Source organism: Athene noctua, chromosome 1, assembly GCF_965140245.1.
Source record: "Athene noctua chromosome 1, bAthNoc1.hap1.1, whole genome shotgun sequence".
Taxonomy (NCBI): domain Eukaryota; kingdom Metazoa; phylum Chordata; class Aves; order Strigiformes; family Strigidae; genus Athene; species Athene noctua.
The window spans coordinates 28770084-28793781 of NC_134037.1; the positions used below are offsets into that span (position 1 = coordinate 28770084).

General features: G+C 37.3%; 1 protein-coding gene across 3 annotated transcripts in view; it reads right to left on the reverse strand.

Moving 5' to 3' along the window:
- Positions 1–9834, reverse strand: part of BMP5 (bone morphogenetic protein 5) — a 60706-nt gene extending 50872 nt beyond the window's left edge. For 2 of the 3 annotated variants that reach the window (XM_074922468.1, XM_074922458.1), the window contains exon 1: positions 8720–9834. In XM_074922468.1, the coding sequence (XP_074778569.1) occupies positions 8720–9203 (484 nt within the window). In that variant the 5' untranslated portion in view covers positions 9204–9834. The remainder of the gene's footprint in view (positions 1–8719) is intronic. The other variant, XM_074922478.1, reaches the window with a different exon arrangement.
- Between the last annotated feature and the right edge of the window lie 13864 nt (positions 9835–23698).

Below are 23698 nucleotides of genomic sequence, written 5' to 3' on the forward strand. Positions count from 1 at the left end.
TTTAGGCTAGGCTTGGGCTGGGACAGACTCACTGCAAAACATTTGCACAGATTTCATGTGCAAGGTGGTAAGGTAACCTGGTTAGGAGTAGCAGATTAACCTTTGGGATCACTGACATGTTAAGACTTGTAGCTATTGACAGATACCCCAGCTGAGGTAACCTTGGGAACAACCTTCCCAAAGCTATGTTCCTGCTGGATCTCAGCCATCATAAATCACCACAAAGTCTACAGCTGTCATGGGGTTGTACATGGGACTTGCTCTTGCTCCCATGGCTTTATCATCCACACTACTATTCACCTAGTCTTTTGGTTTCTCAGCTAACGTCTTTGCAAACCATACAGCTAGAATCCCACAGCTCCAGGGTGCCATCAGGTGCTGTCTGCCCGCTGCTCCAAGATCAGACTCACAAAGCATTGTCTCTCTGTTCTTTCATACTCTGTAGTCTAGGTTTGCCAGGACAGGATTTAACAGCTCTATCTCCAAACCTGATGCCATCCATATCATAAAAGTCCAACACAGTATTTTTCTGAAATAATTTTGCAGTGTCCTATAGTTGAATACCCCACCCATATTTCCCCCTCACTAAAAAAGGGATGATTTAAACGGATATGCCTAGACAAATTGTTATCAATTTATAATAATTACTCTGGATTATGGGTACAACTTTTCCAGATAATATGAAAATAGCTTCATTAATTTGACTACAGTCAAATACATGAGAACAATAATTTCATTTGATAGACAGTCTACAAAGGGATAGAGTCCCAGAATCATTCAGGTTGGAAAAGGACTTTAGGTTCTCATAGGGTCTGAATGTACTGAATGTAATATTGCTAAATCAGATAAAGATAATCCTAACAGAAATTTCAGCTATTCGAATTCCTACCTCCTCCTGATTCTCCTCCATAAAGAGTTAGATGTAATTTTGCTTCTGCAAAGCCACTGGTTGTCAGCTATGGGTATATCATGTACCAGCACTAGCTGTCCTGACTAGTTTTCTAGGCTGACTCATCAATAATTGTTTTCTCAGCTTTCCCTGAAAGTAGGACAAAAAGTAAAGCCACATTCTGAGAAAGTACCACAGATGTCATTGAGTTGTCTGATAGTGGTCAATAAAGCCAAGTTCTATTGCACTGGAGCAGCTGATGAAAAAGAGCTGATAACTAAGCATTTAGATTCACCTTTTGGAGCATCCCTCAATAATAGTGAGAAGATTAGAGAGCTGAACTGTAAGAGCTCTCCTTTTCTACTTGCTTTATAGTAATTTTCTGTATAGAAACAAATTCATAATTCAGGACAAAACACAAACTAGCTCCTGCTTGGTGTACCCCACCCAAAAACTTAAATAATGTAGTTGTCAGGGTTGACAAGTTCTGCCTGCTGTAGCATTTCTGTGGTTTATAGGAAATTTTAACCAGGGGTGTTATTTTAAGAGATGAGCAAATGGGGAAACCCCATGGTGTAGCCAATAAAATATGAACTTTAGGTGCAATGGAGCACTCATAAATATGACTCAGAACAAGGGGATTCATTGTTTCTCCCGACCCCTTTTAGCTGCTCCTCTGATCTCAACCTCTCTGTGTGCGTCATGGCAGCCCTCATCCTTTAACCTGCGGTTTTTAAAAGCTAGGTTCCACATTATTTATGGCTGCAAATGTTAGTAGCCAGTCTGTGTACTCCCCACATACACACACTGAAGGGTGGGGGGAGCTGCATTTTATTTTGCAAGGATGAAGTTTTGCCTGGGGAGCCAAGTGCCCGGGAAGGTTGAGGTAGTTGCTCTGCCAATGAGGGACTGCAAAGAAAACTGCTTCCATCACCTGCAAGGCTTACTAGGAGAAGAAACCCATAACCGGACTCATTTTCTCTTTCATTTTCATATTATCTATCTTATTATGTTCTTTGTCCTTTCTCTGTCTGCATGCACCTTCTTCTCCATACCATGATGAACTTTCCTCCACTTTTGTAACTCTACTGGTGTGGGAAATGCTCAGTGCTACAACATCATGCTCCATGTAAGGCACAGAGGAGTGGGACTAACTCTCCCAGTCATACCAGTTCCTGCAGAGGCTGTTTCTCTGTTGTGCACTTTTCCCATGCCCAGCAGGTCTGTATCCAGCCCCACAGGTTGGCTGTTGCCTACTGAGGAGAAGAGGGCTATCCTCCCTGCAAGGCTTGGTCTGTGCTTTGCCATTTTTCTCTCATGCCTGCTCTCATTCCTTCCCTCTCCATCTCCTGCGCTGTCGCCTAGTCTCACTGCTTGTCCGCCTTTAATCCCTTCTGCAGCTAAATGCCACTGACAGAAAATTAAAGTTCAGTGACCCTGCCTAGACGGCAGGGGTTAGAGACAAGGGAAAGGACAAGTAGGAGAGGATGGGGAAAAGTGTGGGAAATAATTATAAAGTCTGGTAGCAGCCAGAGCTCTCCTGAAGCCCTGGGGAGCCTTTCTTTAGCTGAGGCTGCAATTGGCACTTCATAAACTGTTCATTCTGTTATGTGGAAACACCAGATGACACCTAGAATGATCAGACTGTAATCAATCAATTTTCTGAGAAACTCTATTAGTTTGTGGGTAAGCTGAAAGGAACTGCCATGGTTAAAAAGAGAAGAAAAAGGAACTGCCCATGTCATAATTACCTCCATAACTCAGGCAATAAGTAGGCAGGTAGCCATGGTAAAATTCTTTGCATAATTTAACATTCAGAGAAAATAATAACAGGAGCAATAAGTGTGGGAGATCATGTATGTGCCAAAGTTGTCCTGTTACTTACACAAATAACCTGGGGTTTAGGAAGACAACCAAGAGGGTCTCCATCCACTCCATAGCAAGTGGATTCCTCCCCTAATATCATCCGCACAGAGGCCTCTCCACAAGCCTCCCTCTCTCTCTTTCATGGCTAGTCAGAGTTACTCCAAGATTGTGTTTTCCTGGGAAAGTATGTACCGTACAATACATACAATCCCCACAACCCCACCCAAAGTCTGTGTTTAGTCTGGAAAGGAGCACTTTCTAAAGAAGAAGCGGAACTGGGTCAGCCATTCTTCCCAATGGGAAAAATATTAACAATAATATATATTTTTATATATCCATACATATATATATAGCTTTTCACCATGCACGTCTAACCATCTGCTAAATCAGTTTCTCTTCAGTTATCTGCAATTTCTTTCAAATCTGTCGGCAAGGAAAGTCAGACAGTTTTATACCCCAGTTAATGGAGAGCTTGACATTTTTTTGGCTGGGTAGATACAATAATTTACTTGGATTTAAAGTGTTAACTTTGGCAAAAAAAAAAAACCTGACAGTTATAAAAACATTATTTTGTTAGATGATATTTATGGATCACACACAAACCTATTTTGAGGTAGAGCTATATAGTTCATAAGGTTCGTGTAACATGAGAGATTTCAAAGGAAGTATAAAATATTTCAATATAAAACAACAAATGTAGCGTAATTCCAAAAAGGAATATGGAGAATATTTCTTGCTCAAAATCAAAATCAATCCTTAACAACCTGCTCTGTCATCACACAAAAATTGGTTAAAACTGCCTAATGAATTGTAAGGATTCAGTGAGGATTTTTAGCAAATGTCATCCTGTGGGCAAAGTCCTTTTGTTCTAGAAATAAATAAACCTATTTTTCAAAAAGCTGTCTTAATATTTAAATTGACCGTAGAAAATTATTTAATCATTAAGAGTTATTTTTAAAGCTTGATTGCATACCTAGGTTACAACAAATCAGTTCAGCTCACTAGTTGGGTGACTAAAATTTTATTAAGGGAAAAAAAAAATAGGATTTCAAGAGGCCAGTGAGATCTACTTTGGGTGAAGATTAAATGAGACCTGCTTGATCTATTTTGTTTTAAATTTTATGTAAAAGAGTGAAAAATAACATCTTATTGACTTGGGGTTGTCATTCAAAAGAACTTTACAAATGTTTTTTCATTTTTTCTCAGTATTAATCCAACTCGACAAATGAAGACATGGGCTTTATTTGTTATTTAACAAGTTTTATCTCTGTAATAGCATCCCTCTGTCCAAGGCAAGATAATAGAACTACTTCCATCACTTCAGTTAAGGCTGTGTCAATATTTTTGTTAGAAGCCTGCATTTTATGGACTAAAACTGTACCACAGCCAAGGAAATTCACGTAAGGTTAAAATTAAGACAGCAACATCTGAAATCCAGTGGAAAAGAAAGAAAGAAAGTGTGCTCATTCCTAAGCCTTGAGGAGAGAAGTTAATGATCCTGAGGCCTTTTTGTGTGTATCCTTCAAACCCAGCTCCCTTTCCACAGCTCCTGGCATTTTATAGCTTAGCACTCCATATCCCTTGCCGATGATATGTTAGCTGTGAGTGGAAGGCTGTAGAAACTGAATTAGTTTAATTTAAGAAACTAGCTACTATATATGCTCAAGGTCTGATTGCAGTTAGGAGTCCTTTCTTTTTCATGTGTAACGAAAATACATTTGTACAGGTATTCAGTGTGGATTGATGTACTGTAGGTTTCTCGGTGTAGTTGTATAAAAGTTGTTCTCTGCCATGTTAGCATTCTCCGATAAAGACAATGGGCTGTAAATCTCGTGAATTTATGTATTTGCTTAGTGATTCAGGTTTTTAAGAAGAACATAATCTTCAAGACAGTGTACAAACTTGGGGTAGAGAAGCTGGAGAAATATGAACAGTCTTCTATGCCTCAAACAGGCAAAATTTCCTTTGATTTCAATATCCTATTTAAGAACTGATCACAACACATGTGGTTTGAGGATTATTATAATTAAGATTGCAGAATCACAATGTGTGTGAACAAAATAAGTTGTCTTTCTGGCGTATATCGGTTACTTTAAAAATCTCCATAATATTGTATCTTTCTTTAAATTAGCATGTGTATATCGGGGTCAGAAATTTTATAGTGATCTTCACATCTGAGTTCTTGAAATGAATTTTATATGCTAAGAAAGAAAACATAACAGAAAACCATAAAACTTGTATATATTTATCCCCTATCTTATCAAAATTTCATATAAATTAATAGGAAAATATGGAGAAAGAAAACAGTTGCTTAGCAAATGCACAAATCTATTTAGAGAAAAACTTACAGATGTGTTGTAAACAAATGAAAATACAGACCATTTGAATGGCATGAGGAAGAACACTTAAGTAGAGTGGATTTAATGATCACTTTGATGCTAATGGAAAATTCAGCCCTTGAAATTTTTAAATGTATTTTATAAAAGTGCTGCTGTTTCTCCAAGCCTCAGTCATGTACATATTTTTTTTATTCAATCCCCCTCTTTTGGTGAAAGGTGAAGAGTGGGAACACTAACATTTATCTTAACAAAGTCCTTCCCTAAATAAATTTTCAGTGAGCAGAAAAGTGAGTAGGACTACATGAGTATTATTTGTCTGTTCTCTGAGGAACAGGGTATCCTATATAAGTCATTTTGGGAGATCGGCCAAAAAGAAGATGCCAGAACTCTAAACAGTCAGGGCTTTGCAACAATATAATAAAACATAACAACAGGATAAAAAACACCCAGAGAGGAAAACAAAGTCCTGAACTTGTAGGTGATACAATCAGATCTTTGAAAACCCCAGTGTATTTAGTGGAGGATTTATTCTTTGACTGCTGGACCAACCCCAGTTAACTCTTCTGTTACACTCATCAATATTTATGGAGAGCTGCCAATGCTCACAGTCTTATATAAAATACAGGACAAGACATAGTTTTTGTCTTGTATCTTTCAAGAGAGATGGAAATTCTGGTATAAATTCCAGTATAAAGAGAAGGTGTTTACAATTTTAATGTCAGAAGTAAATGCTGTCCTGTTTTTCTCCTTGGTTGCTTGACAGAATTGTTATTGCAGTTCTCTTGATGATTATTTTTTTAAATATGTTTTTGAAAGTCAGGTATTTGCAACTCTTATAGGTTGATTTTTATCAAAATTAACATATGTTTCAAATTTTACTCTTTAATATAAAATTACTTGTCCTTGTCTATTTTTTTATTTTACTTTTAAAATCTGTTCAGCCTTTTCAATCTTATGCTTAGTAATTCCTAACCAACATCTCAGCTACATATTTCTTGTTTTAATATATATATCTCTTAAATTATTATAACTGGTTACAACTATATACAAAAGTTTCAATTTAAAATATCATGATGATTAATAAAGCTTTATAATTACACATTATGTAATTAATGGTGTGCAAGTATGAACATGGTGAATACTATTTCCAGAGCAGATTAATTTGATGCAGGTTGACTGAGGCTTCAAATCTAAAACCAGTTGAGTTATTACTGTGCTGCATCAGCATTTATTGATTTTAAGGTACAGTGTTAGCATTCACTTATCACTGCATATTTTTCCCCATTGTACATTAAAAGAGCTTGCCCTCATCTGTCATGATTTTATGCTGCATAAATCATATAAAATGGTTACTTGTTTCCATGATTTATTTCATTTTTATGTTAATTATACTGAAACATAAGATTGTTTAATAAAAATGTTGAAGCTAATCCATACTGGTCATCAATATTTCTTAAGCATGTTACATGGTGGAATGTGCGATAAACCACAATATCCAACATGTATGGAAGAGCATTTAAAGTGAATTAGGATTTAGACTCACTTAATGCTGAGAAACATTTTAATTTTACAAAAGCCAAATAAAACCTGGTATTTACACAGTATTTTTTTATATGTTAATAGTGTCTATTAATCATAATCACTATAAAAATAAAGCATGTCACCCCCAGTTTTCACAGTTTAGAAACATAGGATACACTTTAGCTTCTCAAAATTCCTTTCTTAAGCAACACTGGCTTCCCAATAGAATGAGACAAATATTAGAAACTTCCTAGTCAAGGTAAGACATTCAGTGGAAACTTGCATTCTTCCAGAGACGATTTTTGCCTGGGGAAGCACGGCAGGATCAGGCTAGGACATATCTGACACTGAGCCTTCAAAGAGTTTCTAATCAGAGACTGTAAGAAGTCCGCTTGAAATCAAAGACATTTTGAGAAATCAAAGCCTCGGTCCCAGCTAAATAGTCCTCAGAGCTACCGATGAAATGGTTTGCAGCATATTTACTGAGGGTATTTCTCAGGACACACAAGGAAAATTTTTGCGGGATCAGGGCCTTAACTAATGCTTAGGAGAACAGATAATTTCCTATTTTCTTCTGTAACATTGCCATTTTAACTTCAGCTGACTCCAGATACTCTGGGTAAATCGAGGCATACAATGATAACTTAAAAGTAATACATGTATAATATGTAACTCCTTAGGGATGAGGAACACATTTTCAAAAAGTAGAGGTTTCTTTTTTTTTTTCTAGTCTGCTATTTCAGGAGCAAGAGCAACAAGCAAATATATTTAGAGTTGTGGATGTATGTTACTCTTAAGGCAAAGGTCTCAGGATGAACACCTCTGTATCTGCCAAATAATTAATGAAAAGTAATTTTATTATTTCAACAACTAAATTCTAAGGTGTCATTTTCCTAGAAATTCGAGTTGTTGAGAATTTTAGGGTTTGGAAGCATTTTTAATCCTGCAGCAAGCATTAAAGACCTGGTAGACATAAAAGGTACAGAATGTGTGTGAAAATCTGAAGGTATTTGGAACATATGCCGTTGCTTAAAAAGTTTCTACAGAAAGTATTATCCTGGAAAGCACGAGTTCATCATATTTTGTACCAGTTTACAGAGAACCTTCAAGTTTTCAATTAAATCTCTTGCTATTCAGATCAAATGAGAAGGGGGTTTTAGCTAACTTTATGAGTCCCCCAGCATTTAAAATACTTATAAAAATAGTAAATACATTCCATGAATTATTTGCAGCTTTCTTAATGAGATTTAAGTTGCCTTCTATTAAAAAAATCTGTAACTGCTTTTTTAACCACAACATAACTGGTAAACATGTTTATTATACTCAGAAGCCAATATAATTTAGTTGTATCAGTTTTTGTGTCTGAATTGATATCAGTTTCAAAAGCATTCTTTGCTTGTATGTTTCTGATGTTTAGTGCTCTACTTGTTACTTAATTTATTTATGACACAAAATAAAAACCATTGCAGACTCTGAGCACCATGGCAGTATAATAAAACACAGTCTGTGGTTATTAAATAGAAATAACAAAGAAACAGCAAAAGATTATTTAAAATCCAGCCATCCAGCTGAAAAGATAATAAAACTCTGACCCTTACCAACAGAAAAAAAAAAAACACCTAAATAACCTAAGATTTTTTTTTTCAGAAATAGCTCTACTTTTCCCTTTTCATAACATTCTAGGCTTTAAAATATTAACAACTGATATTTGTTCATGTCTGAGCTTTAAGCAAAACAGTAAGGGAAATAACCAAGCAATAGGCATAAGTGTTTGATTTTTTGAGATTTAAAAAAAAAAAAAAAAGGAGTTAGTTGGCCTAAGGCTAGAATTTTCATTACATCAATGAAAGAAAGAAAACAGAAGCCAGCAGAGGGGAGTTATAGAAACTGACTATATAAACAGTGAGAAAAATCTTTTTCCATGGCCACCTACAACGTAGCTACTTTACCATCAGTGCAACTTTTCTTTTACCGGTGGCACAGCAGCCTGGGCCCGATCCTGCCCTTTTAGAACTGTTACAGTCCAGCCGAGAGGCTTGCCCCTTGCAAGATCGGACTAACAGTTTGTCAAAGAGAGCAGAAAAAAAAAAATTTTTCCACGTACCTAAATTGACAAAGCTCATGACCATGTCAGCATCATTCAGAAAGTTGGTGTCATGCAGGCTGGCTAAGGGAGGATTCTGTGTGGTCAGGGGGGTCATGCGAGATAATTGTATTCTCCGCGAATATCCATTTGGAGAGGCAGGGTATCCTTTCCGCATCCCTCTGCTCTCTCCTGCCATCGATCCCTTTAGTGAATACTCCAGCTCCTCAGTATCCTCTTCATTTGTCATGGCATTGTACAGGTCCAGCATGAAGAGGGGTGCAGAAGAAGCCTGCTTTCCTGGTGAAAATGGTCTGGGTCTGTGAGGTAAACCCAGGATAGAGAGAATCTCTCTTTGAATCTCCCTTCTCTCATGGTTCCGCAGCCTCCTGTAAATAAAACTCGAATGGACATGATTGTCTCCTAAACCTCCCTGTGCGTGACCCACCAGAACCCAGCAATTCCAGAGCAAGCCCATGAAAGCTTTGAGCACAGTTAGGTTCATCTTTGAAAAGAAAAAGAAGAAGGAAAAAAAAAATTTTTTAAACTCTTTTCTCCTACTTGTTCTGAGTTCCTATGAGGTCTGCTTTCCCAGTGGCTGAAAAATAAAATTTACCTATTCTTCATGTCAATGTCATCTCTAAACGTAACATCTTTCGTGATTTCTCTCCCCCCACCCTGTTTAAATATTATGGAATGTGTCAGGTTGCAGTTATTTCTAAGAAAGCTGAAATTCAGACTTCCAATTTTCCACTGTTGTTATCAGTTTTTCTGCATTTATGGAGCAGAAGACCAGTATTTTGTCAGCTGACCTAGGCATTCCTATATAAACCTTAGATAACCAGGTCTTTGGTGAGGAGCTGTATTAGCAAGAGCTGTTCTTCTGACACATTGTAGTTCCCAGAGTTATCTTCCCTCGTTATTCTGAGTTCTTCGTGCACCTTGCGCTCTTCCCAAGATAAAATCCTGAGTCACAGATTTGTCTTGATCTGTACCTTGGTGGTGTAACACATATTTGTCCAGCAGCCTGGTGATAACTTTAACATCTTTTGAATCGCTTGAGTGTAAAGTAATTCTAAAGCATGTACTAATCAAATTAATGTGTTGCCATGAATTTACTCGCAAAAAAACCCTTCTGTAAATCCATTCAACCCTTTTCAGCTTCTGAACTGTTATTTCCAACTCTAGCAGGCACAAATATAACAGCTCTCTTCAAGAGAGATCTAAAGACTAATGTAAGCACAACCCTGCTGGGAAAGAAGAGGCTTCTCATTGTAATTTGAAACGGGTATAGCAAAAAAGTCGTTAACCCTTCTCTTGCCAGACAGAGCTTTAAACCTCTCCCCCCCTCAATTTACAGTAATATACCCAGTTTTGTCTGTCGGCTGTTTTTTTCCTAACAGCTTGCAGAATTAATTTTAACTTTAACAGTTTTAGGATATATAGATAGCTAAAGGCATGGTGTAATCTGGAAGCTCTTGTGAGTCTCCTTATGAGTCTATGATTTAGTAAAATTCAATAGGAAACTCTCATAACAGACTTAAATAGCATCTCATTAATTCAAGAAATGTTTATATTTTAGGTAAGTTTAGCAAACAAAGGTGACCTTTTTAATAAACTCTGTAGGAAATTTTGTCTGTGAGGCTTGATTCACTCTTTTCTAAAAATTTCGGGAATGCAATCTGAAAGAAAACAAATTTATTCAGCAAGTGAGATTTTAAGTTGTGCATAGCCAATGGTGTAATTATGGTTATAATCACAACTTTCATAAACTGTAATTTGCAATGATAATTTATTCAAAGTACATTTTGACTCATAAATTGCTATACTACATTCTTCAGTAAGTATCAAAAGCTAAAATTTAATCCCACAGCCTATTATTAACGCAGAAAGAAGCAGCTTAATTTAAGAAATAAGAAACATTAAATAGATTTTAAAGCTGCTGCCCGTGAAGTTAAGGTTCAGCTTAGAATTTTCGGACAGCCAGCAACTGGTGTTTTCATCTCACTAAAACAAAATTGCAGTGCTAAATTTCATATAGCTCAGATTACTGGTGATCATTTTCACCCCTCCTATGATTTGCTTTTGGTCTTGAGGAGACTTTCCTTTGATGAAGGGGAGCAAAAAAGGACAAAAAAGGTTAATACCTGACACTGAGGAAAAACCAAGTATATAAAATGCATCTCATCCGGTTTTCCCTTACATGACTAGCACCTACTCAGCAAATCACACAGTTCTTGAGTAAGCTTGGGAGTGTGACAGCAAGTATAGTCACACCCTAAGAAGGCAGGAACAATTTATCTAGTATATTAAGCGCAAATGAGTTTTTCTCATATATTGTGAGTCCTATCCAATATTTACAGTGTAGTCCAGCTATCATTAAAATACAGCTGATTCTCTCTCATAAATCAGCACACATAATGGACAATGCTTCTCTCAAGGAAGGATTTATATCATACGAGACCTGCTGAATTAACACAAAAATTAATTATTAGGCTATTTCACAGAAGTCCTGTTCTTCTCAACAGAAGAACAGTCAGATTCAAGATGTTTTCTCTTGTCATTGAGATTTTCCCTCAAAATCCATTTGTTGTAAGAAAAACGTTATTTCCCAGTTTTGTTTTTCTTTCACTTGTCCTGCTCACACAGTTGCAGTGATACATGAGACTTTACCATACATATGTCTTTTTTGAATTTGGCCATCATGTATCCGGCAATAAGGTTTATTTCTCTTTTCCAGCAATATATTTCCCTTTTTCCCCTAAGCATTCATAAAAGCCAGTGGATTGATTGCTCAGAGGATTTAAGTCCTCAGCCCATCAGTATGTTCAGCAATAGAAATTTCCTATATTATCCCACTAGAGTGTCTGGAGTTCCACATTTAGCTAATCTCCTCCCATTTTAAAGCAAAAAATGCCCTCAAGTTTGAGGATGCTTTTATGTAATAAACATTTTTCCAGACAGAAACTGAATAAGAAAACATATAAGCTAGTAATCATATGTTTGATGAAAACAGCTTCTGTTATTTTCGGATGGAGTCACAACCAAGCATGTAACATAAATGAAAAAGATTTACTTTAACCTACCCTAAACAGAGGCACCAAACATCCTTAACTAGAACACAAACATAAAAACCAGTTTTTATTAATATAAACACAATGTCCTTTTTTAATAAACCTGTGTTCCATAAACAATTGTTGTTAACATGGGTATTTCATACATGGGAGAGATAGCCAGCTCTAAAGATGAAAGCCTTTGCTAAAGAAATGAAAGGGATCTGTAATATCTGATAGGTCCCATTTCATATTTCCAATATGAATCAATTTGCTTCTAAAGAAAAAATACCACATACAATTTCAGCATGTCAAGATATTTTATTTGATAATACATAAAAATAGATTGGCACAGATATCTGGATGTAGTTTAGGTTAGGGTTCAGCTTCAAAGTCACCTTAGATCTAAGTTTCAAGTTTTACAACAAAAAATTATTCCGAGCTGTTTGCATAACATTGAAACTTAAAAGAAATGCCACATTCATGCCATTTTTAGATGCAGTCAAATCTAAGTAATATTTGAGGTCAGTATAAAGTATTGACCAAAAATCAAAACCAGGGGTTTGAACAAGATGCCCCAGAGATTCCAGTTTTACCCTGCATCTAAAACTGAAATTTTGAAATATAAAACCTACACACAGATAGATCTTCTTTCTTCCTCAGGTTCTCAACCTGGAAGCAACATAAGAAATCACCTGACCAGTTTTTATCCAGTCCTTTAAAAGTAAAAGGAAAATTGAAATAACTCCAGAAGTGAGGTCCCATTAGGGACAGATTTCTGACAGAGGAACATGTAGAGAGTGGAGCACCTGGAGAGCAGGGTCTCAGGGACAGGAGAGCAGCAAAGCACCATCCAGGCACCCCTGGCAGCACAAAATAGGAAGTAGTTGCAGGAATATCTTAAACATTGCGGCATATATGTACATGATGAGTGGATTCAGGGCTCATTAAGTTTGTACTAACCTAAACAACATTAAAGCAAATATCATAAGGGAAGTAATGAAACCTAGGAATCCAGATCTCACCAATGTCAGATTCTAAAGGAACATAACACTGCAACAGTGAAAAATATTATAACTACCCAGCAGGTCACTGCAATCACTGAGGTTGCAATATGGGCAATACCCACTACTTGAAAATATGTAAAATTAGTGAATGGCTACTGAATGCAGAATCCCTCTGGGTTCTCAATATCACATCAGCTGAGAATGATTTTACACAGCAATGGTTCTTTTGTAACTGCCTGACAAAACAGATTAAAATGCAGACCATCTCCAAGATATTTTCAACCTAAATCTGAAATCTACACATGCACACTGAATGATTCTGCTGGCCCTTTTCCTTTTAATGGCCAGCTAAATTTGGCATTCAGATCAATATTATGCATAAACAGATGATCCGCCATTAAAAATGTGTAAATCTGTCCTTGTTATCTCTCTGCAAGGCTATTGCTGCAAAACCTACATGGAGAAATACTTTTATGAAAAGGTTTCATGAAATCAGGAAAATCATTAAATGTTAAAACTACAGATTGCCCATCAAAAAGAAAGCAAGTTGTCTGAACTCTTCCTGGGACAGAAGCATTACACAGACACCCTAGTTAGGCATACCTGGAACCAAGTCGTATTTACAATATACGCATACATTCAGGCCTCGGGACGTAAGTATGTAAATGTTCATATGCTCCAAATGTCCAATCTACAAAACATTTATGACATCTTTCACTCTTTTTATTTAAATTTCATCGTTTGATTTTGTATGATAGTTGTATTACTCTGCAAACATAAGAAACACAAAAAATCTTTTTCTGTATCAATAAAAGATGTCTCCTAATACAAAGGGAATTCCATTTGTAATGGACACAGTGTGAAAATTGGTAGAATTAGCTGCAGAAACTGGCAGTTGAGACATAAACTGAGTATGATTTTTGTAAATGTTGCATATCCATATAAACCCCTTTTATTCTGAATAATCTCACAACATTTGCCAATTGATAGACAGGAATCATGTCAGATGCAGAAACACTATGGGTTTTGGAACAGAAAATTAGTTCAACGTTATTATTTTATTTAACTTCATATCAGGAAAGAAAGATAGCTGTCCTGAACCACAAAGATAGCTGTGCTCCTGAGACACAGGGAAATTTTAGGATAACCACTGGGGCTTTACCTGACATCTATACACTTCACACATATTCCTGGGGATTGTTAAGCATTATACGGAGTACTTCCATTTTATGCTGCAGGCAGAGGAATGCATTCCAAAATAATACTTGCTGTGTGGAAGTGTTCAATACTTAGATTACAGTGCTATTTATTCAGTTACTATCAGTTTCCTGCAGCAAAAGAGTTTTTCATCCCGGATTTCAAAAGCTCGGGCAAAGTCACAAATCAGCCTAGGAGGTAAGTCATCAAGCATTTTATAGATTGCATTTAATAGAACACTTTGTTTAAAATTTACAGAAAGACCTCCAGCTTTAAGTATAATCATCTGTGAAGTTTGTTCTATTCATAGTACTACGCGCAATGTTGTAAAGCTATCAGCACAGAATAGTTTGTAGCATTAAAAATATATTCTAACATCAAGAAAATAGATAAAAAATAATTTTGCAATCTGCCTGAAGGCGCTTTTTTTAAATTTATTGTGTTGAAGGACTGAAAAAAAAAAAAAAAACGAAAAACTTGTTTCACACATACTCCTCAGAATACATGAACCGCAAAATATACAATTAATAATATAATCCAACATCACAGTGCTGTCATTTGCATAATTTACAAACCCAAAGGGCTCCCAAAAATCCCCTTTGGTTTACAATAAGACTCTAATTAGGTTTTTTTTTTTAAAAAAAAAAGAAAAAAAAAAAGGAAAAAGGAACTGCACTGAGGCAAATACAAAACACTTGGACAAGAGCACATATGTAAGTAGCAAAGCATAGCACTTTTAAAGAAGATTATTCTTGGCTCAGCTTGTAGAAGGGTTTTATTGTGCCCCAGCCGCAGACTGGTACCTGCTGGTCTCCTCTGGCTGCAGCACGGCCACAAGCATTTTGTGGTGTTCCCGGGCAGGGAATCTCTTCTGCCTCTTGCTGGCCGTCTTTTTGTTTTCAACCACAGATACGTATAGAAATTCATTCCTAAACGTATGCCTTCTAGGTAGCTACATTGCACTATTGTTCATGTCGTGAAATACTGTACCTATCTAAATATAAGAATTATTTCTTCCCCTGAGCATTTTGCTACTAAATCCTATAGCCGTGGCTTTAGCACCTCTACTGGCAACTGGATGATGCAGCAGTCTCTCAATCTCTAAATTAGGGGGGGGATGTGGGGGGGGTATGGGGGGGCGTGTGCTATACCTTTTTCCTGTGTTTTGTGTTATACACACACACACACACACTCTCTTTCCTATACTTCCTCCCATTATACCCATTATAGGGGGGCTATAGTTTAGGCTACCACTTGGATGTGCTGCCTCTGATCCCGCATGGAGTTTCTTTTCAGCTTTTTAATCTTTTTTCCCCCACCATCTCCATTTTCACATTTCTTCTTTCCCTCCCCACATATCTGTAGACAGATGTTATTTTCTTCTTTTAAAATTACTTCCTTTGTTTAACAAACTCTCCCATTTTGTAAGAGATCAGCTGGCCTCTCAGGCAGTAAAAGAGGAGCTGCTGCTCCAGTACTTTCAATTAAGTGAGCACTACTATGAATCACACAGTCCTTGAGAGACCAGTCATCTCTTGCTGTTGTAGGAGGACTGTGAAACAAAAAGATGTGTATGGGACCACTGCTAGACTATGCACACCCTAAAATCTTCGATGTGTGCTGACTGATCTTTCTACATGGACTTTTTCAGGTGTGGGGATCCATCAGGGAGGCAGGCCAGTCCCAGCTGAGGAACTGGAAACAACCCAGCGACAAAATACTGTAAAGTTTTCACCACAACGGCATTTTCAGGAAAACAGACAGCATCAGAGTCAGCAAAGAATCAGCAGTACAAAACCAGGGATTTTGTGGACTGCCCAGTAATATTAGCAAACGGTGTTCTGCTAGCACTGTTTCCATGCTAGCTCAGTCAGAGAGGACATTATTTGTCCTGCGTGTTTGTACTAAATTATCATCATAAGAACCCTAAAGACGGTAGCAAACAAGCTGCATTGAGACAGGCAAGTGTGTGAACACATCACAGAAACTCTCCAGGTCTGGGTCTATTCAATTTGTCAACATGCAGTAGCAGTGGTGGCAATGGTCATAACACAGGTCAGGAAAAGTCCTTAAAATAAAATACTGGTTTCCTGAATTTCTTTCATTAGACCATACTCCCTTCTAGCATGTAATGCCTTTATCTTGCAAAATGATTACAACTGGCCACAGCTGATGAAATTTATTTAATCAACAATGGGTAATCATTGCCAAAATTTAATACAACAGTCTGTTCAAGCCAGAATTTGTTACGCTGGCAAAGCAAAGAAATAATGCAAGAAGCCAGTTTATACTGCTGGCCTAGAAAACCCACTTGTTTCCTTCAGAACTTTGTTACAGTGGTTAAGACTGAAATACTGGAGAAGGTATATGCCTACTTTGCACTAAAATCTGTATGTTGAAGTTGAAAGATCACTTTAGCTGCTAACCTAAACTTTATGTAACCAGAGGTCTGAAAACACAATCTGCATGATGTTAAAAAGAGTAATCCATGTCCCTCATGAACCAAACTTAGGCAAGAGGATCATGAATTACATTGCAACCTTTGCATCTGAAACTGCATTGTAATCTAAACATGGTAGAAACACACAGTCCTTCATTTCTGATTCTTTAGCTTTACTACCTTCAGTGCTCCTTCCTTAGCATTCAGACCTTTAATTTGGAACAAATGGCATTTCCTGGAGGAATTCTAGTTAAGTCATGTAAATTATAAAACAGCCACAGATGCAGACTGGGACCGCAGAACAGTCTTTTCCTTTGGGAAGCAGATTCACAATGATATTTTCGTAGGTTTTATTATTTGTTGTTCAGTGCTTCTCATCAAAAAATGTATCTGCCTCTCTAGAAACTCAACACTGAATCATAAAAATAAACTGGAATTTGTTCATTCATATCTTAGATTAGGATGATACATGGGGAACCTCTTTAGTTTACTCAGTTGTTATATCAATAGGGGTCAATAGGTATAGCTTACTTCTGCATAGCCCAAGCACACAGGTGTACCTCCTCACGGTGATTTCTCAGAGCAAATGCCCAATACTTTCTGTGCTCATTTTCTCCTCTTTATCACCCTTTGGTGATAAAATGTGCACTGGGACAAATCAATGAGAATTTTCTATGAGTTCTGGGCCGATATTTTCCATATGCTCCTGTGAACGTCACTAGAAGAAGCAGACACGGGTTGCCAGGAAAGCTTCACCCTCAGCTTTATTATCAACTTTTGAGACACTGTTGTCTCCAGCTCTGGCCACATCTTCCTCTGTCATGAGAAGGGGGCTGGAAAGTCGAGGTCAGTCTCATGCCAGAAGCATTTTGCAAGGATTTATTCTGAGGCCCAAGGTTAACTAATTTCTATTTGTTGTCACTTCTTCATTGGAAGTGAAAGTTAATCAGTCTTCACTGTTTCTGTAAAGAATCATGAAGTTTGTGTTCCTGTATTCATGGACCTTCAAAGAGCTAAAATAATGTGCTTCCAAGCAATGAAGAATCCTCTTGAAGCAGATGAAAAAAGAAAATATGTTTATACTACAAGATGGCCAGAAAGCTTGAAAACCATAAAACTTCTGGCTTGTTTAGTGCTCTCCTGAAAAACATAAAGATGACCAAACAGATTATTTGTATTAAAAAAATAAAAAATAAAAAAAGAAACAAAACTTTTTGGTCTAAGAATTTCTTTGCCAAGTTTCAATCTAAAATTATTTTTTATGGCTACATTATAAATTGCTTAAAAATGGGGTTTATAATGGAAATGGTGACAGATTTAACTATGGCGGCACTAGCAGGCGCCAGTGTAATTACAGTCTTCTCAAGACATAACTTATTACAGGCTACACAGCAGAGCCAGTATTTGTATTTTAATTAAGAAACCTGGATTTTGTTTGTAATAATTGACTGTTATGCCGCCCCTCTTGCCAGGACACTCTTGTAAAAGAGACTCTTGCCTCTAGTAGTCTTTCTTTGTTAAATATTTCAAATACATTTTATATTGTTGACTGGAAGATTACATGCATTTTATAGGTCATCATTAACTGTCTTTTGGTGACTTCAGTTGTTCTATATTTTTTAATGGAGATTTTTGTTCCTCTCATCTGTGACCAGAAGAGGTTTACAGTTTAGGTCTCTGAGAAGCATAACGCTATAGCATCTCTGTCATCTGTCTTAATCTGTACCATGCAGGCCTTCCATAAGAAAGCATGTTCTCTGGCTATGCCCTCCTAATGCCGTAGGCAGGTACTACAGACTGTTACCCAGTGACACCGAAGCACTTAGACTGTTTCTATGCTGCTCTGACACAGGCAGCACCTGCCGTGCGACATCTCTGCTGAGACACTATGGAGAATTTCTGTTCCTGGACACCAAGCCATATTTACTATTTGCATATAAGCTCCTTTTGTTGTATGTGGCTGGAATAAAAGCTACAGCACATAGTAGCCTCAGAAACATCAGCCAGCAGTGGGGGTTAGGGCTGGACGGGCAGTGAGGCGGTGCCACACAGGATGCTGTCACCTCCCAGCTCCCTCCACCTGCCTCGCCCTCTCCCTTTCCCCCCACAGCAGTTGCTACTACCAACATCCCTTGTCAGTTTTTGGCCTTTGCCTTTGTTTCTTGACTTCTTTTCAGTTGTTCATGTTGCTGGAGTGTGTGTCCTTCCACAGCCAACAGTGACAAATCAGCTCTTTATGTGTATGCTCTACAAGCATTGGGTATCTAACAGGAAAACTGTGGTGGTAACTAGGTATTCAGGGAAGGATCTTGATAGGCACAAAATTAAGTAGGTCACACCAGCACATGTGTAATATAACATATTGTAATACTAGTACCTCACAGGCACATACACAAATGAGATCAATAGAAGTGTTTAACATTTTAACTGAAAAACAAAACATGAATTGAAGCAGTCCAGGACTAGAAGAATATGTTTCTCATTATTTTTTTTTTTTTTCTCTGATGACTGGCACTGGGTACAGCAAAGTCTCAGCTAAAAGCATTGCTCGCAGCCCCTTTCTTTCTCTCTGTTTGGCCTTGGAATGATGCTGTTCTAACAAACACTATTCAGTCATTTTCCCCCAGGACTATCTACCAAAACAGAGAGATTATCAAAGTTAATTATGTCACTTCCTCTCTTTTCTCCAACACACTCCCAGGCTAAGAAAAGAGATAAAGGAGTCAGCTTTACCAGCAGATCTCTTACAGAAGTTTGCCTCCTGCCAAGAGGACCTTCAACAAGTCCTTGCTGCCTCTGGATTTTCCAAGTGGAGCACAGGGTAAAGAGCATAGGAGACAATCTACTACTACATATTTTTGGAAAAAAAAAAAAAAAAAAAAAAGGCAAGAAAATAATGGCATAGTCTTGTGATTTTCTTTTGTGTCCTGCAACAGTTATCAGTATTACGTTAGTGAAGAGTTATAATTATGGCCAAACAGCTGAATGAAAATGGAAATAGAGTATTTGTTTTTATTTTGTGTCCTTGGAGAACAAGTGCAAGAAATTGAAGGGAAAAATACACAGCAAGAAAATTGATAGAAAATTCACAGCAATTATATCACAGGCCTTTCTCAAATATCTATATTTGAGGTTTCAAATATCTCAAATATCACTCTTCACCAGCTATTTATTAAGTGGCATTGATTTCAACTGCGTGAGTAAAAAATTCTGGAAGGTATGCTTCAGTGATAATGCTCAGGCAGAAAAACTGGTGAACAAGCAATAATCTATAGAATGATTAGAAAAGCTGGAGTCTGAGCCTAGGATGCCCACATCCAGCCAAGGTCCAGTGAAGTCGCTAGGAAAAGCAAAATCCAATTGATGGAGCAATGGATCATTTTCTGGATCTTGACCTGAACTCTGCTTTTAATCATGAGAAAGAGAGAAGCTTTTAAGGTGAGATGCTATACCAGGGAAGGAGAACCTTTGGCCGGGTTGTCCAAGGGGAGAGGTACCCAGTGCTGCTTAAGCATAGCTGTGGAGGTGAAAGCAAGGAATCAGGGTGCAACAGCAAGGATTTAGAAAAGCCTGATAATGAAAAGGACTGAGAATGAAGAATTTTTGCAATAAATGCTACTGTAGGTTCAGTTCCCTAAATTCTCTGCTTGGCTATATGCTAAAACACCTCTTTATCCAATCCTCCAAATACAGCTCAAGCAATATTTCATCACTCAGGAAATGAGAGGGACCAACAAACAGACTGTGTGTGACAATGAAAAGGAGAAAACACCAGCACATCATCTGACTCCTTTATCCAAACTGACTAGACTGATTGCCTTGACATCATGCTTATCAATTCCACATATTTTGGGGGGTTTGGGACCTTTTTCTAATTCCCAGAAAAGGATGCCTACAAAGGTGAAAGCAGAAACCAGTGGAATCCATCTCCTAGGAGTATGTCTTTGACTGCAGCACTTTGTTATTCTGTGCTGTAGAAAGGAAGTTAATACGGCCTTTTTAAAACAGCAAAAATGCAAAAAAGATGTGTTTCAGAAATAAAATTTACAAAAAAAAGGTGCGGAAGAAAAAGCAAATAAAAGGATGATTCTGTCTTCTACAGTCAACAGGAGAAACTTCATGGTTAAGCTTCTATGGTCAAGCTACAGACACAGAAGTCCCTGAAAACCAAGAGCTTTACAACTCGCAGCATCTCAATATTGTCAAGATTTAGGCTATTCAAGAAGAAAAGAGAGATAACCAAAAATACTATGAGAAGTGATTGCTAGGTCTCACAAGACTGATACACAAATAGGAAACTAATGAAACTAAATCTCTGCACCAGATATCAATAACAGAAAAAATATAATAAGTAGGATAGAAGATTAAGGGTTTCTATTGAAAATAAAATGCTACTTTTGCAGGATTTGTCAAAACAGAACTTCCTATACAAAATGTACAAGAGCTAAGAGCAAAAGCTTAATTTTGTTTACCTGACAGGAAGCCTTTTCTGTCTCATGTCATTGTGTAAATAGAAGGGTCATTAAATCTAAGAGCTCAACAGGAGCTGAGCAACAGGATTATGTGGTATCATTAGCTATTGTCAATCCATGTGCCGGTTCTGCAGTCATCCACCATTTGTTCTCCAAACGAATTGTGGCGCAGGACTGCTTCTCAGCTGGAATTGTTGTGGTGACTTCTGTCATAACACTGGAATGATAGGAAATGTTGGCCAAATCATGCAGCCTTTAGTCAGGCAGTGCACCTAATTAAGTCAGTGGGAGACTTTCCTTTCATGCGAACTGTGGAAATGGGCCTGGTTTCTTTATTCACTTGCAGATTATGATTCCTACCTTTTTTTTTCTTTTTTGATACAATACTGGAGAATGGTTTGAACACTGTCTGCCTGTTTAATGTGATAACAATCCAGTCTACGATGTATCAAACTCCATCCTGTGTAGGGATGGAGTCAGATCTAAAATTGTGTGTTACAGCGCGCGAGAAAACTCATTCTAGCTAGCAGTAAAATGTACTCTGGCCCCATTCCAGCAGAACACTTAATCATATGCTTATCAGTTAAAAGGATGACTCAATTTTACTGCAAATTATGAACATGCTTTTATGCCTTATTGCATCACACCCAGAATGTTTGCACCATTAACCCAGATTAAGATTAAGCAGAGACTGAAAGAGATTAAATGGGGGGGAGAGGTTTAGAGCGAACTGACATTCCATGCACTGCAAAACACAAATGTGATATTTTGATCCCTCTAATACTTTTGAAATGGTTTTTACAATCACCTGCTTAACAGATAAGATCTCTAATTAAAAATTTATGTCTCTGATTTTCAGGTATACTAATTTTTTTTAAAAATAACCTTGTTTTTAAGTCATCCCATCCATCCCACTTGCATTTAAATTGGTGTCATCAGTATTTCAGCTTCCTGACCTGAATAATGTCCTATAGTCTTTCCTTTTTCTAAAACTCCTTCTCTTATTTGCTGTGGATGACACAGTATCCAAAAAGCAGAAATGCTTGCAGTTGCATAAACCAATCCCAGCTGCTTGTGGGTGATGACTGAGGGAGGTTACCCGCAGCACTACTGATGAGACTCCAGTCTGGTACAGCTTCTTTTTTGCAGCCACATGCTGTCTTCTGAACCATGGGCATGCCGTACTTTTACACATTGACCTGCTTCTAATACAATAGTACAAGAAGCCTGAGAGAGATTTGTATGATAAAGTAGCAAAGAAATGAGTGCTTTGTATGGATGATATAAACTAAGTTGATTTTTAGTTACTGTGTTTGATAAAAGGAATGTATCAAACCAGATAACTTCAGACATTAAGACTCAAAAGACAGTAGCTACAGACAGTTCCAGTTGCACAAATTCACACACAAAAAAGAAATAATGATAAATACTTGGAAAATTGCTTTAAATGGGAGAGAATCAGAAGTCTGATAAAAACAGAAGTAGAAGAGCAAAAAAAGGGGAAGGACTCCAAGGACACATAAATGAGAAGATGATATTGTGTAGAAAGTTTTTCACTGTAACTCAAGAAAATACAGGGAAAGTCTGACTGTGTAAATAATTATTCAGCGTAAGTTTCTCAGAAAAAAAAAATCACATTGGCTCAAATCTTTCTGGTTACTATCACTCTGTAAATATGTCATCTTTAGGTTACAAACCAACATTTTTTGTGCACCCTTGAAAAAAAAAGTTAGCAATAACCTGTAAAAGCAAGTCCCCACCATCACTTTTAATGGTAGTGTGAGGAAGATGCTAATGAGAGCGTGTTCACTTCCATGCTCACTAGACATATTTATGAAAAGAACCAAGAGTAAAAGCAAAGACATCCACACACAGTCTTAATTAGCCCCATAAATGAGAAGTGAAAGAAAAGCAATTGGCTTTTACATTACATTTATACGTGTGTATGAAGTTTGCACAGACACCATCATTTACATTTCTTAATTCACTTCCCATTTACAGCACTGTGAAATACCTGCCATTTTGTTCAGGTTAGTACTAGCTAAATAAACCAATCTACAGTCTACAAGCATCTCCTCTTGTTTCACATGGAAGTGGCTTAAACAACTGGAAACTGATCTCTGTTACTTTTTGTCTTAACTTCACCATTACAGTGCCCAATTTGGTTTGACAGAAACAACTCAGTTCCCTGTTGGTGACTATTAGAGAACTTTGTAGGTCAGACAACAATGCCCACTGCTTCATCACCTGGGTGAAAGATGATTCTTGTCATTGGACCACCATCTCTCTGGCAATGGCCTGGAGTCATATCCACCCTGCACAAGGCGCCAAATTATGGCTGTTGTAAGGCTAGCTTTCCATAATCAAAATAGAGAAACAGGTCTAACCAGGATACATTTCATGCTTCCAGCATCCTCACCTTTCTCAAGACATTACAAGCCACTAGAATTCTATGCTCTGCAATTCTCCTAAAAGGATAACACTGCTCCCCAAACACTCTTCAGCTTTTTTGTTTAACAGGAGGTAGGTGTGTGAATGATTATGTAAAAACAGTTGTGCGTGGATTTCTATCATGTGACTCTTCAATAAATACAGAGAAAAGGGAACAAATGAAATATACCATGTCAACAATTTGCAGTAGCAGAAAGCATTTATCTATCTGACTTTATCCAATACATCTAGCGGTCATTTTCAACACATATATGCTATTTATTGCTCACAGTACAAGTATCAATGCATCACTCTTAGCTAAAATAGCCGTGGTACACTTACAAACTGAATATGTCCAGAAGTCAGGATAATACTGGAAATTAACAATCTCTCATAAAAGT